Below are 14,738 nucleotides of genomic sequence, written 5' to 3' on the forward strand. Positions count from 1 at the left end.
TTACTGTTCTGACATTGGTGAACCTCTGGCAAAAGTCTTGTTTGGAGCTCTCCAGCTCCTTCAGGCAGGAATGCAAGTGTATGCTCTAGTGGCTCACTGGGGTTACATTAGTACGTGCGTTAGGTGTTTGATTGTACTGCTCTCAAATTTTATTTTGCACCTTCTGTATTAAATGGCTGAAGTTGAACGTCTCATTCTCGTTCAGTGTGGTGTTAAATAAAATTCATGCTTGAACTCTCTTAATCAGGCAGCAGTTATTACATCTCAGTGAACTCAGTAGATAAGGATTCCCTTGACAATTTTCAGATGGAATTATGTGGTATGCCTAGCCCATTTCTGAGTATTTTCAACAGTGCAGCATATTCATTGAGGCTGCTTAATGAAGGGAGAGGCTGACTGATACTGCGAAGTCAGAGACAGTGCCAAGCTTTTCCTGAATAGTTGAGCTGCTTGGCTTTGACCCAGGCATCGTGGCAATTAAGATAGTACCAACAGAAGGGTGAGGCTGGAGCTGAGCATACACGAAGTAGTGTTGTACGCCTCTCAAAGGCAACCTGTTGCATTCACCTTTTCTGCACAGTGTGGGGTTTTATGGTGGTACCTACAGTTGTAGGGTTATGGTGGGATTGGAATTTACGTAGGAGAATCTGCTTCTGCCCTGCTGGTGAATCATGTCCATTCTGTCTGTCACTTTGCTCTTCAGGGCAGGAGAGGTCTTCTCATAGTGTGTTGTGTTGGCTGCTTGTTCTAGTTTGCTGGTTTCCCTGGCCCCTCCTAGCGTGCCATGACTCACTGCTCACCCATGGCCTTAGCTTGCTGCCCTGGGCCTTTCTTCATACCACCTTCTTCACCAGATTTGTTACTGCCTTTTTCTAGCAGCAGGGAGGAGGAATAATCCTGGGCAGTGGTGATCACACAGTTGTAGAGTGGCCCATAGCCAAGTTATAAATCACCTTTATGGAAATTGAAATAACTTCTAAACTCATTCTCTATTGGTTATCATGCATCTGTTACACAGTTGAATGTGTTAATTTTTGTTTATACAATAAATGTGTGCAAGCTTCAGTCATTAGCAGCATCAAAGGTTTGGTTGATGATTTATACTTTTAAAGGTATTTGAAGTTCCGTATTTGGATGCTTTCTGATCTGAATATCAGTCTTCTGTCTGATACTGATCACACAGATCAGTGTAGTCTTTTGTTGATCAGGAGTTTTGTGTTACAGAAGCCCTGTGATTTTGCCTGTCATGCGCCATTTCATTTTCAGAGTTAAAAGAACTGGGATTCAAACTTCTCAGGCCCATGTAGGATTTCTTTAGCCTAAATACTGAGTCTAATGTGAAGTTTTAAAAAGAGGGAGAATATTTCTTATCTTAGTATTTGACATTCTTATCTTAGGGTTTGACATTCAAGAGTTCACTTTCTTCTCCCATTCTGTGTCCCAGTATTGTAAGGCTCAGTGAGATTCTTCAACACCATCACTACATAATTCACTTGAATAACTTCAGTCAAATCTTCGAAGAACCTTTCTTCAAGGAAAGAATGGAAGTCTTCTGGGAAGCCCCAGTGGAAGCCCATGATGCCTTGCGTGCCCAGAACACCTCCACTGGAATACTCTTGTCCTGATTCCCAGAGTGATCTTGATCACATCTCATAAGAATATGTTCTAATCCTCTGGCCTTGTCTTTCAGGTATAAAGATGATGTTGACAGTCCTACTGAGGAGAATGGGAAGCAGAAAGTCCTGTACAGCCTGGAGTTCACATTTGATGCCGATGCTCGTGTCGCCATCACAATCTACTGCCAGGCTACAGAGGAGTTTGTTGGTGGCATGGCAGTGTAAGTCCTGCGCGTGTGGGCATGTGGAGGGGCACAGGCTCTCGTGTGATGAACCTGTCAGACACCTCTCATTACCCCTGAGGGCAGTGCTGCCATGGATGGTGGAGAGGGAAATCTTTTTCTGTTTCGCTTTATATATTCTCATAGCTTTGAATATTATTTTCACTTCCCTCCCTCTCATAGCCAATATCCTCTCTTTTGTTCCTTTCTTGGTTTGTTTTTTGGTGTGGAGAAACCATTTTGTGTGCATCAAAGGAGAGGAACTCACAGCTGTATGCTTTGTCAGCAAGATTTTCTATGAAATTAAAAAAACCCCAACCACCCTTCCCCTCAAACACTACCTGTTTTTTAACCCAGATCTCCTAACTCACTGGATTTCTATGATCCCTGTGATGGGAGCATCTGGGCCACCAAAGTAAAGCTCAATCTGACATTTACTTAGTAAACCTGTGGAATTGAGGCCCACCCAAAGCCTATTTTGAGATAAATGACCACCGCAACGCAGGCTGCTGGGAAATGGTCATCAGGAGGATTTATTGCCTGAAACTGTGTTGCCTGCCAAACACATGTATTAGTCTTTGACTAGCTGTAGAAAGAGTGGTCAAACTGTCATCCATGGAGTCTTTCTTATATCCTGGTAGTGCATCCCTACAGCTTTCAAAACCTTTTTATCTAAATCATCATGTTTAAACCATTCCAATCAACACTGTATCCCATAACACTATGCAAAATTTCCTCTCTGTATTAAGAAATAAGGTGGCTGAAATGTGCTTTCTCTGGTGTGAGCTGGGTACACATGAGCTGCTGGTACGTTACAGCAGGCTTCCCATGGCCATGGGGCAAAGAATTCTTCTTGGTCTATGGGTAAAGGAAGATTCGGGCTGCAGAAGCTCTTGGCTTCCTCTGATAGAGGCTTTTGGCTGATCGGCAGCTCTGTGCACGTGATGCTGATGGCTTCTGCAGTGGTGCTCTGGATTTGGGGGTTAACTTATGTTTTAATGGAGGGATCTGTAGAGGTTTCAGCAGGGAGAAGTATGTATGACAAACCATAAAATGGCTTATATGTTTTATGGAAAGTATAAACTTCCCACTAATGGCCAATGAACAGTGTATTTTTAGAAATGAGACAGGCTCAAAGCTGCCATCCAGATGTGCATTCCTCCAAACTGGAGGATATTCCAATCCAGAATTTTTGCTTAGGCCACTTCACTTCTTCTGTTGAAGCCTGTGAATGCTTTATTTTTGGGAGGTAATAAATTAGCTCCTTTTAAGTGCTTGAAAAATATCTCTCAACAAACTGTGAAAATGCTTTCTATTTAGATTCAGCTTGTCCTGAGCAGAGCTGAATGAAGCAGGGTACCTTAGAATAAAGTTTCCATGTTCTGTCTCTTGGGTCCTTAGGTTTCCTGTGAATTTAGTGCTAGTGAAGGTGTTGGAATGGCAGCCTTGGAGATTGAAGTCCTCTTTTCCTAATACAGGTACCATGTGGAGAGGTGACCAGTGTCCCTTGTGCTGCCCTGCAGGGTTCCTTGGTTTTTGACCCAAGAAGGAAACCTGCTGTGGGCTAATCGGAAGAGCTGAGGGCCTCTGTGGCCAGGGTGGATGTATTTACATTGCCAGACTTCAGCCATGGCTTAAATCAGCAAGTCTTGCTTTAAATCATGGATTTTAAGCTTGCTTTGCACATTCACTTGTTGATTTACTTTAGACACTGTCTTTGGCACTGGTCAGTAACATGAAACATTTATTATCTGTATTTACAACTCAGTATAAGCTTCATATCAACCTTCGTGCTACATTTTACAATGAGCTTAAGTCAGTAAAGAATATGCACGTAGTTTAAAATGTATTTTTTCAGATTCCTAGTTTTGCTTTTTGTTGTGTCAAAATGGCAAAAAAGAAAGTTATTCTAAAAAGAAAGATATCCTTTTTAACCTGTGTCTTGAACCAGTCTGTGTTGGGGTGAAATGCAACTGAGTCACCTGAGACCAGCAGTGTAGCATTCTTGTTGATTGACTGCTCTATGTTGGACTCGTAAGAGACCGTCTTGTCAAGTTGTGCCTTGAATAATAATTGCCTAGTGGAAGTATTATAGTTGCTGAATATAACTATTTCTGGATAGAGTGTGTCTTCTGTAACTCGTAGCTCTCCTCTCAGAACTCTGTTGGTTGATTGAAGGAGGAAAACATAGTTTCTGGTTCGCTTAAAGAACATGTGTTACTTAAATCAGTGCCATGCACTCAGCCAGTGACCGTCACCAGTGCTGTTGTCTGCTCTTTAAAGCTTATGCAGCAAACATGAACTACCTAATTGCTTTTTAAATCTAATTTGAAAAATTCCTAGGTAGATCATCTAAAAGTTAACACAACTGTCACCTTCAAAGAAATATTCTTTTAAACCTGAATGTTTTAATCCACCCTGTCCATGGCTCACTGAGAGAGATCTCTGTTCAGATGCCAGAAGAGAAGCCTTTGTTCATGAACCCTACCTGCCTCTGCATGAAACCAGGATCAGTAGACAGCAGTCGTTACCTCTCTAACAAAATGAAGCTGACCACACTGTGCTGTCCTGCCTGGGTGGCAGCAGTGCCCAGTGCACTGAACCTTTACATCAAAAGGTAAAGTACTTGGATTCAGCTCTTGCTTCCACTGCTGGCCTTTTATTAAAAAGGTCATACTTTATTTCCCCATAGTATAGGAATGATGAGCTGTCTGTCTCTGTTCTGGAGTTCTTGGACAATAAATGTTATATAGGTGTGGGGGGCTGCACCAGAGGCCAGGGAACCTTTTGGAAGGCTTGATCCTGATTTCATGCAGATGTGTAGGTAATAAGGGCTGCGGGAAGCGAGATATAAATATAGACTTTATAAGCTGCTTTAATTCAACCCAGGCTATTTTTCCCTGTGGAAGTGGCTCATGAAGCACGTCTTGGGGCTAGTATAGCTGCTTGAAGTAGGCATCTCTGCTTCTCTGGATTTGCTGGCTGCTAGTAAAAGCCTTTTGAAGCTCTGATTTCAGCTTTGCAAAGCAATTCTGAAAGGGCAGTGCTATAATTGCTTTGATTTATTCTTTTCAAATTCTAGTGGAAAAAAAAATCTGGGCTGCATTCTTCAAGCTCTGAGAGGAGCGAGTGCATTCTTAGTGCACAAATAGGACTGCAGCTTCCCCCTGCCTGGGCTGGTAGATTTTCCTTTTTCTCAATTTCTTGTGGTGCTAACAGCTACACCAAAGGAACAAGCATGTGCAAAAGCTGCACTGTCAATAAATTCAAAACTTCTTCTATAGCTGTGTTCAGCACTTGATTGGGAAGAAGATGCTTTTAAAACAAAATACTTTTTTTTTTTTTTCCACTCTCCTAAATTGATGCTAAATCCTAAAATGGGAGAAACTTTTTGGACCCTTTGCAAAAGCAGAGATTTTCTTCTCATCCCCAGCCTGCAGCATGGCTCCTCAGAAGCGCTAAACAAGTTATTCTTGCTTCACTGCTGAAACAAACACAGGTTCTGATAGTATCAGCGCTCCTGCTCATGTGAAACTCCTGCTAGGAGTGTTGTTACATGCCTACAGTTTGGGGTGAGGGGAGGGAAGGTGGCTGTCCCTGAGCAGAGGCATTGCTTGTTCTAGAGTCTCTGCTCATTTAACAGCCACAGCACTCTGTGTCATGGGCCTGCCTTCAGGATTAGCTCTTCTCTGTACCCAAGGGAAGCTTTTCTCTCTGCAAGCCAGGAAGCTTCCTGCTGGAGATGTTCGGGCTCCATTTAAAAGCTGGTGCCTTTATCAGTATGTGCTGCCTGTCCTGACCTGTCTCAAAGGAGCATTCAGCAGACTTTCCCGGGCAATCCTGCTGGGAGATATGCTCAGCTATACCATTTCCCAGCCAAGTTCCTGGGAACGTGTAGCTTCTAACTGCCACCTGCCTCTTGTCCTGAACTGATGAACTCTTTGAGTTTCACAGGGAGCTGTGTTGTCACCGCTGTGGGACCACAGTTGGCCAAGTAAAGTCTGGAGAAGGTGAATGTGTGGCTGTGGTGATTGTAGAGGTGTCTTCACCTCTGCAGCCCCATGCCCAGGGGAAGGTATCCAGCATTTTCTGGTGCTAGTACAGATATCTGTAGAAGCCTGTTGGATGAAATGGGAATTAGTTTAAACCTAGAGGGAACTACTCCTCTTGCCTTCTGAGTATATTTTGCCCAGTTACTTTGTGGTGAGCCTAAAGACTCTCTAGAGTAAAATACATCAGTTCTCAGAGGACCAGTATTACCACAAGGGTATCAGAGACCAGACCTGTCTGCGTGCAGAGTCTCTGTAATGGCATGGGATTAGCAGTGACCTGCCTCTGAACAGTTCAAGACCCCCTGTATTCTCAGTTTGTTTATTTTTCTGTTTTCGTCCATTTTCTTTGGTTTTGGAAATCCTCAAACTGTTCTGCTGTGCTTCTGTTTCCTGTGGCAGCCCCTTCAGTGAGCTCACCTGAGGGAACACAGCATCTTACCTGAGGACCTGTGATCTGGCTGGCTTGGAGTGATATTTCTCAGTTTGTCCTTTCCTTTGGCATCAGTTTCCCAGCAGCTTGATAGAAGGCAAGGAGTACTCTGGTTGGAGAAACAACAGCTTGACTGCTCACCTGCGAGGACAAGCCTTGTGTTGCTCAGTGTCCCTGAGGCACATCAGTACCTGTCAGCTTCAGAAATGTCCTACAAGCAGAGAGACATTTGCTGTTAGAATCTGTCGTGCTCACTGGGGTTTAAGACTACCCAGCCGGAGAGGCAGCTGCATGCCTGTGGCAGGGGTGATCAGCATGTGCAGCAGGGAAGGGTGCAGGCATCTCAGCCTGGATGACCAGGATGGGCCCTGGATAGGGCATTAGAATGGCATGAGAACCTCTGCCTTAGTGCATAGAGGAGACACAGACATGCAGGTGTACAAGCTGTACGTCAGCTACTCACTAGTGGTTGCCCATAAGTAGGTAATTTCCCCCCAGATAAATGCAAGGTGCTCTGCATTGCATTTCCATCTCAGGGCTGGCAGTACCCCTCAACAGCTCCTAGAGAACAGCTGAAGGACTCCCAGTTTGTAGCCTGCTTTCTCCTGCAGTAACTGGCTTACATGTTTCTACACTCCGATGTGTACCAAAGATGTTTTAGGAGACAGGTGTGTTTTTTGGAACAGGTTGTAGAGATGCTTATATTCTCTTTTTATGTGCACTGTACAAATGTATCCTTTTCTAGCAAAAGCCTGGATGTGCACACTGTTAGCCTGTTCCTGGGAGGGCCCCTGGGACTTTTACAGCTGTAGGAATCTATCCTGCTGACTAGCAGGAAGGATTGTGTGTAGTTAAAACATGACAGCAGCGGTTGTTTCCCCGGGGGAAGAAGTCAAACCCGCCCTGTAGGTGGAAGAACTTAAAAAAGCCAGCTCTAAAGACATGAGCAATCTGGGCAGATCAGAAGCTGATGATAAATATGACATGGGAAGTTTGAGTTTGCAGCCCATTCTTATGAATAAGATCTTTCTCTTTGGACAGAAGAGGTTCTCTTGCATATCCTGGTATTGATGCCAAGCTCTGTTTTCTCACTATAAAAAGAAAACACAATGAAAATAGGTCAGTGTAGCTCTGCAATGCTTGCCCTTTTTCAGGGGTGCGCTGTTTGTGTTGCTGATGCACAGATGGGTGTACCGGATATATTTTATTTCATTTGTTAAATCTTGTTTCCTTATTTGCTTTGCAATGCCTGCTACACTCATTGCAAACATCCTACCACAGGCTGATAGTGGACATGACACTGCAATGATTATATGTTCTGTTTGCATGTGGAGGTTTGAATAGTTGGTTCACAAAATGAAATCTAACTGAAGCGGGTAGCTCGGCGCATGGCAGTTTTCACTAAAGCTTGTGTAGGAGAAGCAGAGGCACTCAGATATTCCTTTGGTTATTTAATAGCAGCTCTCTATTCAGGGCCTTTGAAAGGTGCCCTTGCTGCTTTTGGCTGTGGACTGGTGATTAATATGAATTCTTTGTACAGGGAGGTTCCTTCTGTGTGAAGAAATCAGAGGAGAGCGCTGGTTTTTGCTAGGCACAAGCCTTTACAGCTGAAGCCCGCTTTGATCCAGGCAGACACCAGTCCCCAAGGGAACACTGTGGTGTGCAGAGTTCACAGGCTGGAGAGCTAAATTCTATAGATTTCACTGAACAGACAAACCTTCTGTCTTTAATAAGAGTTCTGGCCTTTGTGTGCTCTGTGTAGCTGTTGTGTAAGCTGCCAGCTTTGAAGCCTGGCTGGAGTTGTGAGCCCCAGTGCTGTCACCAGTCAGTTCAGCAGCTGAAGGCAGACCTCTGCAGGGCTTCAGCTGCGTGCTAAGGTGTTTGTTTCCTCCTGGCCTGGAGTGGAAACTTGTTCTTGGAAAAAAACAGGAGGAGAAGACTGGCTTTCTGATATTTTGGCAGTGTTCCTGTTACTAACAGAAATCACTTTGAGTTGAGACACTTGTTAGTCATAGAATGGTTAGGGTAGAAGGTACCTTAAGATCATCCAGTTCCAAGAAATCAACTTCCCTGTTCTCTGAAAGTTGACCCGAGATCCTGGCCCAAAATGAAAGGGGAATGAACAGGTGGGAGAGAGAGCCAGTGTGCTTGCTCCACATCAACTCCTGCCTTCTGTGCCCTTTGAATGCCAGCAGAACATCACTGGTTCCCTCTACATCACCTTTAAGAGGACATGGAGCCTGCCAGGTGGTCACAGCCTGCAGCAGTGGAAGAATTGGTTCCTGAGTACCCTCCAAAGCTTTCGTGTGACTCTGCCTTGTCTCAGCTCACTGTAGATTGCCATGCAATGTGCAGAGCTGTGCCAAAGAAAGAGAACTCTCTCATTTTGTCCACAGGCTTTTCAAAGCACAGTCTGTCTCTCAGCTGTTACTAGTCAAAAGTGGTACCTTGGGGAAACATTGCTGTGCATTCTGCTTTTCTCTGAGGAATGAGGTTTGGATGGTGCTCTGCATAACCCTGAGGCAAGCTGGCTAGGATCCTTGCTTGGTCAGGGGTCCCAACGTGCCTGTGGTAACAGAAATCATCTTTCAGTTGTCCGAGGCAGCTCCAGTGCCAAGTGGAGATGAGGAACACAGCAGTGAGGAAATCTGCACGAGCTGGGACTGGCACCCTGCTGACAACTTCCCCAGGCACTGAGGACATGAGTGAGAGGGGGAACATCCCCACACGGTCATGCTGCGTCTCCAGTGAGCATGTAGCAACAGAAATTTAACTGCATAGCCAGAGGTTCCCTAACATTAGCATGCCACTGGTGGCTTGGGTGCTACCTAAGGTCTGCAGGTGCCCAGTAGCAAGTCTGAACTGCCTACAGGGAGAAGACTGTGAGCCACAGGCTGAGTTTCTCTGTGCAGGCAGTGAGTGCTTCTAAAACAATGATGGAGGAGTGAGACTGTGGAATAGTTTAGTTTGTTTCCTGTTCTCTCAGAAATCACGGTGCTGTAGTCACAGGGCTTATCATCTGCTGGTTCTCCAATACACAGCTGGTTTTGGTGTGGGGTAAGGCTTTGATGTGGAGGAGGAAGGAGTCAGGGTGGAGTGTAAGCTTTGCTTTGTGAGAGTAAAGGTGTGTCGAAGAGCTTACAGAAGGAGAGGGGCTGCATGAATCCTGAGGACAGAGCTGGGGGCTGCTGCTGCAGTCAGCAGTGTGGTACCTTGTGTTACTGGTGATTTGCACGCTGTCGGGTACCTGAGCAAAGAAAGAGGTTTAAAAAGATGTGACCAGGGATTTCTGTTTGGTCCTGACCTAATAGGACAGACCCCATTTCTCCAGTGTCCTGAGCTGACAGCGCTCACGAGGTGGTTTTGTTAGATCTGTTTGGATGGAGACCTGGCCTGATGCAGTCTGAGAAACAGCAGCCCAGACATTCAGATTTCAGCCTCTATGCAGGGAGAGGCGGTGCATTGCTTCTCTGCTGTCCTTTATTCTTAATACACACTCTCCTTTGCTGTAACACATCTCCACAACTCTACAGAGCTTCTCCACTGCTGTTTGCTGTAAACCCACAGCAGCACAGGCAGGTAGGAGAACACTTATAAATACAGCAGATGCCAACAAAAAGGGCTGGAGATGGGTAGAGTCCACTTAGACACTAATATGCAGGATACTTGCTTTGTAACAGCTTGCCAAGTTATGCTGCTGTGCAACATGAGGAGGGTGTACTTGAGCAGTGGATCCTGTGCATCACCTCAGAAAGGTGGTTGATCTCTGTGACAATCTGGGATCAGCACTTCAGGGAGTTCACCAGGCTCTGGTCATGCTGATGCTCAGCAGCCTCAGCACTGGCTGCTGATCCCCAGCATTGTCTGGGTGTTCAGATCCAAGTCTGATAACAAGGTTTGGCAGTGGGGCCTAGGCAGTGACGCAGTCTGAAACATAAGGCCCACCTGGTTCACTTGGTGAAGTCTCCTTGGTGTTTTTTTCATACTCTTCAGCTCAGAAAATCTATGTACCTGGTTTATTTCTTCTGTTAGGGATAGTGAGAGCAGCAAGTCTATGAGAGTATTGTCCTACCCTGTCCTCCTTGGAACAGGGTTACTTGTTTTCCTGTTGTAGACTGGCTTGAGCTTCCGGTGCTGTAAGTACAGGTCCTCTGCCTTTCCTGCCATGCATCATAAGCATGTTTACTCCCTTCTCCCAGCTCCACTCTCTCCCCTGCACTTCATTTCCAGTGGGTTCCTGACTTGCTATCACCTTAGATAAGTCACTCTTCCATCCCCTGCTTTCCCAGCTGTAGAGGGAGAATTGTGCCTCTCTGCAGAGCTGGGAAGCTTTGAGAGCACCACAAAAGGAGCTAGATACAGGCTTGCTCTATTCATTGTGCTTGACAAGTCAGTAAATAAAACTTCACTCAATTGCTCGCTCTGTAATTCACACATAAAAGACCTGTCATTCTGATTTCTCCCACACTATGCTTTAAATGCAGAGGGTGGAGTGAGACCTTCTAGTAAAGCAGCACAATTTCAGAGCAGTACAGAACAGTCTTTGAGGGTAAGGTGTTGGCATAAATAACATAATGTACCTGCCTCGGCAGGAAAGCAGAGTGCACGTGGTGAACCCAGCCTTCATCATAGCCTTCCAAATCATGGATCTTGTAACACTTGATAAAACTTCTGGATCCTGAGGCAGCGTAGGTACTACAGTTGCTTTCCATAGAAAGGCAGCAGTTCATGCCAGTGCAGAGCCTGGGTTTTCCTCCTTGAGTTTGAGAGGAATTAATAGATATTCTTCATCTTCTGGTATCCAGATTCTTACCCTTCAGCTGCAAAATGCATCCTAATCATTGTGCTTTAAGGCTCTGTGTTACAGTGCTGGTTGGCCTGAGCCCAGGAGAGCAGCCTATTGGCTCTGTGAGCCAAAGCCTCTTGAGTGTCAAGTTTTCACTCACAGCATCGCTTGAAGCTGAGTTTTAAGGTTCAGGCATGTCCTCTGTAATCACCTCTGCCATTCTCTAGCCCAGTCTTCACATCTCTGGTGTAATGCTTAATTCTGCACTTCTTGGTTGACTCTGCCTCATGGGCTTTTCCCACGGATTTTGCTTCACCCCCTCTGGCAATGAGCTGCCCAGCCCTCTTGCTCCTGGCTTACAGAAACCAGGAGGCATTACCTTGGATGTAGAAAAGCTTTGTATTGCCATCCCCTTCTGGTGTGCTGCACTCCTCCACAAAGTGTAGCTGGGCCAAAGGAGCTTGGAGCTTCCAACCTTTGCTTATGTACCTGGTGAATTGTAAGCTGTGTCTGTGTTTCAGAAGAGCTGAATGTCCTCAAAAGTACAGAATGATGTTTTCAAGCAAGGATTCTCTTTTCTTTGCCTCTGTGCACGCTCTGCTTGACAGGGCTCTGCGCTGACTCTGCCACAGCAAATGCCTCGATCTCCTCTGCTTTTGTCTCCTTTGCTGCAGGGCTGGCAGTAGTACTTGCCCATGTATTCTCTGACAAATGGGATCAGCAAGATCTGAGGAGCTGGTTGTAGGGGATCCAGTGTGACATCCCAAGCTAAATTAAGGAAAACCTCAGCCTGAAGTTCCTGGTGCTAATGTGACACCTGTACCTGAAGCCTGTCCCTGGGCTGTCTGCTCCATCAGGAACAATGGCAATCAAGTTTGAAGAGTCTACAAGGCTTCAAGCTTGTAGCTGTTCAGTGTGCAGTGGCTGCAGGCCAGCACACTCTGTCTCATCGTGTGAAGTGCTGTTTAGGAAGTGATGGTTAGTGTGCAGAAGAGATAACATGCCATTACTGTGACTGGCTGTCTGTCTTGTCGAGCTGGAGCTAGACCTGTCTCCTCACTCTGCTGGGGGAGGTTGTTGTTTCTGCAGTGTAAGCCTCTTGGGCAAAGGATCTCTCACTTTCTCTCCGGTTTGTCAACATGCTCTGAACACATCGTTGGTAGCTCAACAGGAAAGGCTTTGGTGTTAAAACCAGCCTCAGATGTTCCCACCCTGGTTTGCAGTTTGCTGCCTCCTCTCCCGTGCCGGAATTGGCTGTGCACATCCAGCTCAGAAATCACCCTTCAGAAAGGGGTGAAAACTTCCTGATCCTGTTTTGCCATTGAAGCCCACTGTGCATCATACTGACAGTCAGTGGGCAATAAAAGGTCTCTCCCAGGGCAGACACGTGAATGATAGCTATGGTCCCGTGCCAGAGATGTTCATCCCAGCATGGCAGTACTAGTGTTTCAGTCCTGGGTTCAAGACAGTGGAATTGTGACTCTTCTGTAGGTGGCCAACATTGGCGACTGGTTGGTGTGTGTCTGGTGATGTTGGTTGCCCTTGCAACACCTCTGGGGAAGCACACAAAGAATAGAGGAGTGAATTGGAATGGCTCTTGCTTACCAGGATGATGGTGAGCCAAGCGAGTGTTTCTCACTGCAGAGCTGTCCCGCAGAGGCATGGGAGAGCTTTCACCACTGTGCTGGGTTGTGTGTTCCCACTGTTAGATCATTGCTGCTTCTTCCTGGGTTCCCTGCAGAAAGTAAGACTGTGTGCTGGGCTGAAAGCCAGCGTTGCCTAGGCCATGGATTTAGTGAGCCAGCCTTTGCCAGGCTGCTGCACCCCACTGTACTCCTCTGACACCTAGTGCTCCCAGGCAGGTCAATATGGACCCAATCAGACCTTGCCTGTCTGTGCTGCTTTCCCTTCCCTGTGCTCACCTTCTTGCTTTGACCTTCCCCTTCCTTTTTTGTATCCCCACTGAATGGCTGCCAGCCCCTGCCAGCTCTTCCTCTTAGAGCTGCCACTTGTGATTCCTGAAGGGCGGACAGGCGGGAATGAATGAGAGCCCAGCTGAAAGCAATCACATGTTACAGCAAGTTTTCTTTCCCCCCCTTTCTTCAGATACAGCACAAAGAATCCCTCTCTGCAGTCGGAGACGGTTCATTACAAGAGGGGAGTAAGCCAGCAATTCTCCTTGCCTTCCTTCAAGATAGATTTCTCAGACTGGAAGGATGATGAGGTAAGTCTTTTCTCAGCATCCCCTTCTTTTCACAAGCTTGTTGTTCCAGAAGCACTAAACTCCATTTACTGCCATGAAGTTATGGCTGTAGAACACCCTTTCCCAGCTGCCATGGCATGTTTTGTGGGTATGAGATGAATGGGGCCCCAGGAGGAGCAGATATGAACACTGTATGGGAACTTGGCAGGTAGATCAGGGAAACAGGAAAGAAACCCAAAGAAGCAACTTTTGGTATCGCTGATCAGCTGGCATCCCAGTGTCTAGTGTAGGAGGGACACTGCAGAGATTGGCACTGGAGCTCTTCCTGGAGGAATCTGCCACTCCTCAGCCTTCCTCTCCCTGACAGCCGAAGAGCTCCTGGGAACAAATGTCTGTCTTGGTGGGGTTTCTGTCTTGGGGTTTTTTTCGGCTGGTCCTCTGGACCGTTGTTTTCCAAAGTAGGGTGCATGCAAGACAGCTCACTGGGGTGCAGGGAGGAACTTCAGTAGTGCTATGTATCTTATAAATAATAAATACACATATATTCGGAGTACGTTCTCTAAATTTTTTACTGTTTGGATGGACAGTCAAAATACTTTATAGATTACTGCTCTAGAAGACTGCTGTTTAAAGGCTACATCCTGCATTATTGAATGTAGCAGTACAGTGAGGTGGGGGATACCCTCCCTTCTGGGGTGGATTCACACTGGTGCATTATTGGTGAATAAGGGAATGCCTTTCCTCCTTTTAGTTTAACCCATAACTGCAAACAAAGGAAGGCTTGTTTTTAATTAAACTCTGTGGCTTTTACCACATAGCAAGATCTGTGGAATCCTATTAATTTTAGTATCTTCGCAAAATTCCAACCCAGGCAGTCACTGCTTCTTGGGCCTCTGAGCTTTGGCCCAAGGGCTTCCTCTGCATGTGATGCAGGGCAGGGAGGCCTTGATCTTTCCCCTGCTCTGTGCAGGTCTGCCATAAAAGATTCCTGATACAGAGGAGTTGGACTGCAGCTACTGCTAATGTATTTGTTCCTATGGACCCGTCTCCCAGATCAACTATGATACAGTGTTCATTTCCTGACCCAAGCCTGTATTGTATAAGTGAAACCTGATAGATAACTCCACCTATAAAAAAAAGAAAGAAAAGAAAACAAAAAAGGAAAAAACAAAAGAGAAGGAAAAAAAAAGGAAAAAAGCAATCTTTCATGTATTTTGAAAGATTGAATAGCTATTGTCTTGAAGTTACAGTTATAACCATAATCAGTCCCGTGCCTCAACAAATGCCATGGTGGTTACCAAAAGCCTGCAGAGTCTGGTCTCCTGATGTCTTGGCTTTTCTGCCAGTATGTGATTTCACAAGTTCAGCCTACAAAAGCCTGGAAGAGCTGCTTTTCAACCCCTTCTGTCATCTGAGAGAGCTGGAAAGTA

At 45.9% G+C, this 14,738-nt stretch overlaps 1 protein-coding gene across 9 annotated transcripts in view; it reads left to right on the plus strand.

The window, feature by feature from the left end:
• MGRN1 (mahogunin ring finger 1) overlaps nt 1-14,738 on the plus strand; it is a 55,378-nt gene that overhangs the window by 15,620 nt on the left and 25,020 nt on the right. For all 9 annotated transcript variants that reach the window (XR_013956845.1, XR_013956846.1, XR_013956847.1 and 6 more), the window contains 2 exons: nt 1,691-1,837; nt 13,212-13,329. Coding sequence is in view for 3 of the 9 variants with exons in the window: in XM_080617738.1 (XP_080473864.1) it covers nt 1,691-1,837; nt 13,212-13,329 (265 nt within the window). In the remaining 6 variants the exon portion in view is untranslated. The remainder of the gene's footprint in view (nt 1-1,690; nt 1,838-13,211; nt 13,330-14,738) is intronic.

This window comes from Psittacula echo (genome assembly GCF_963264785.1).
Source record: "Psittacula echo genome assembly, chromosome: 5".
NCBI lineage: Eukaryota > Metazoa > Chordata > Aves > Psittaciformes > Psittacidae > Psittacula > Psittacula echo.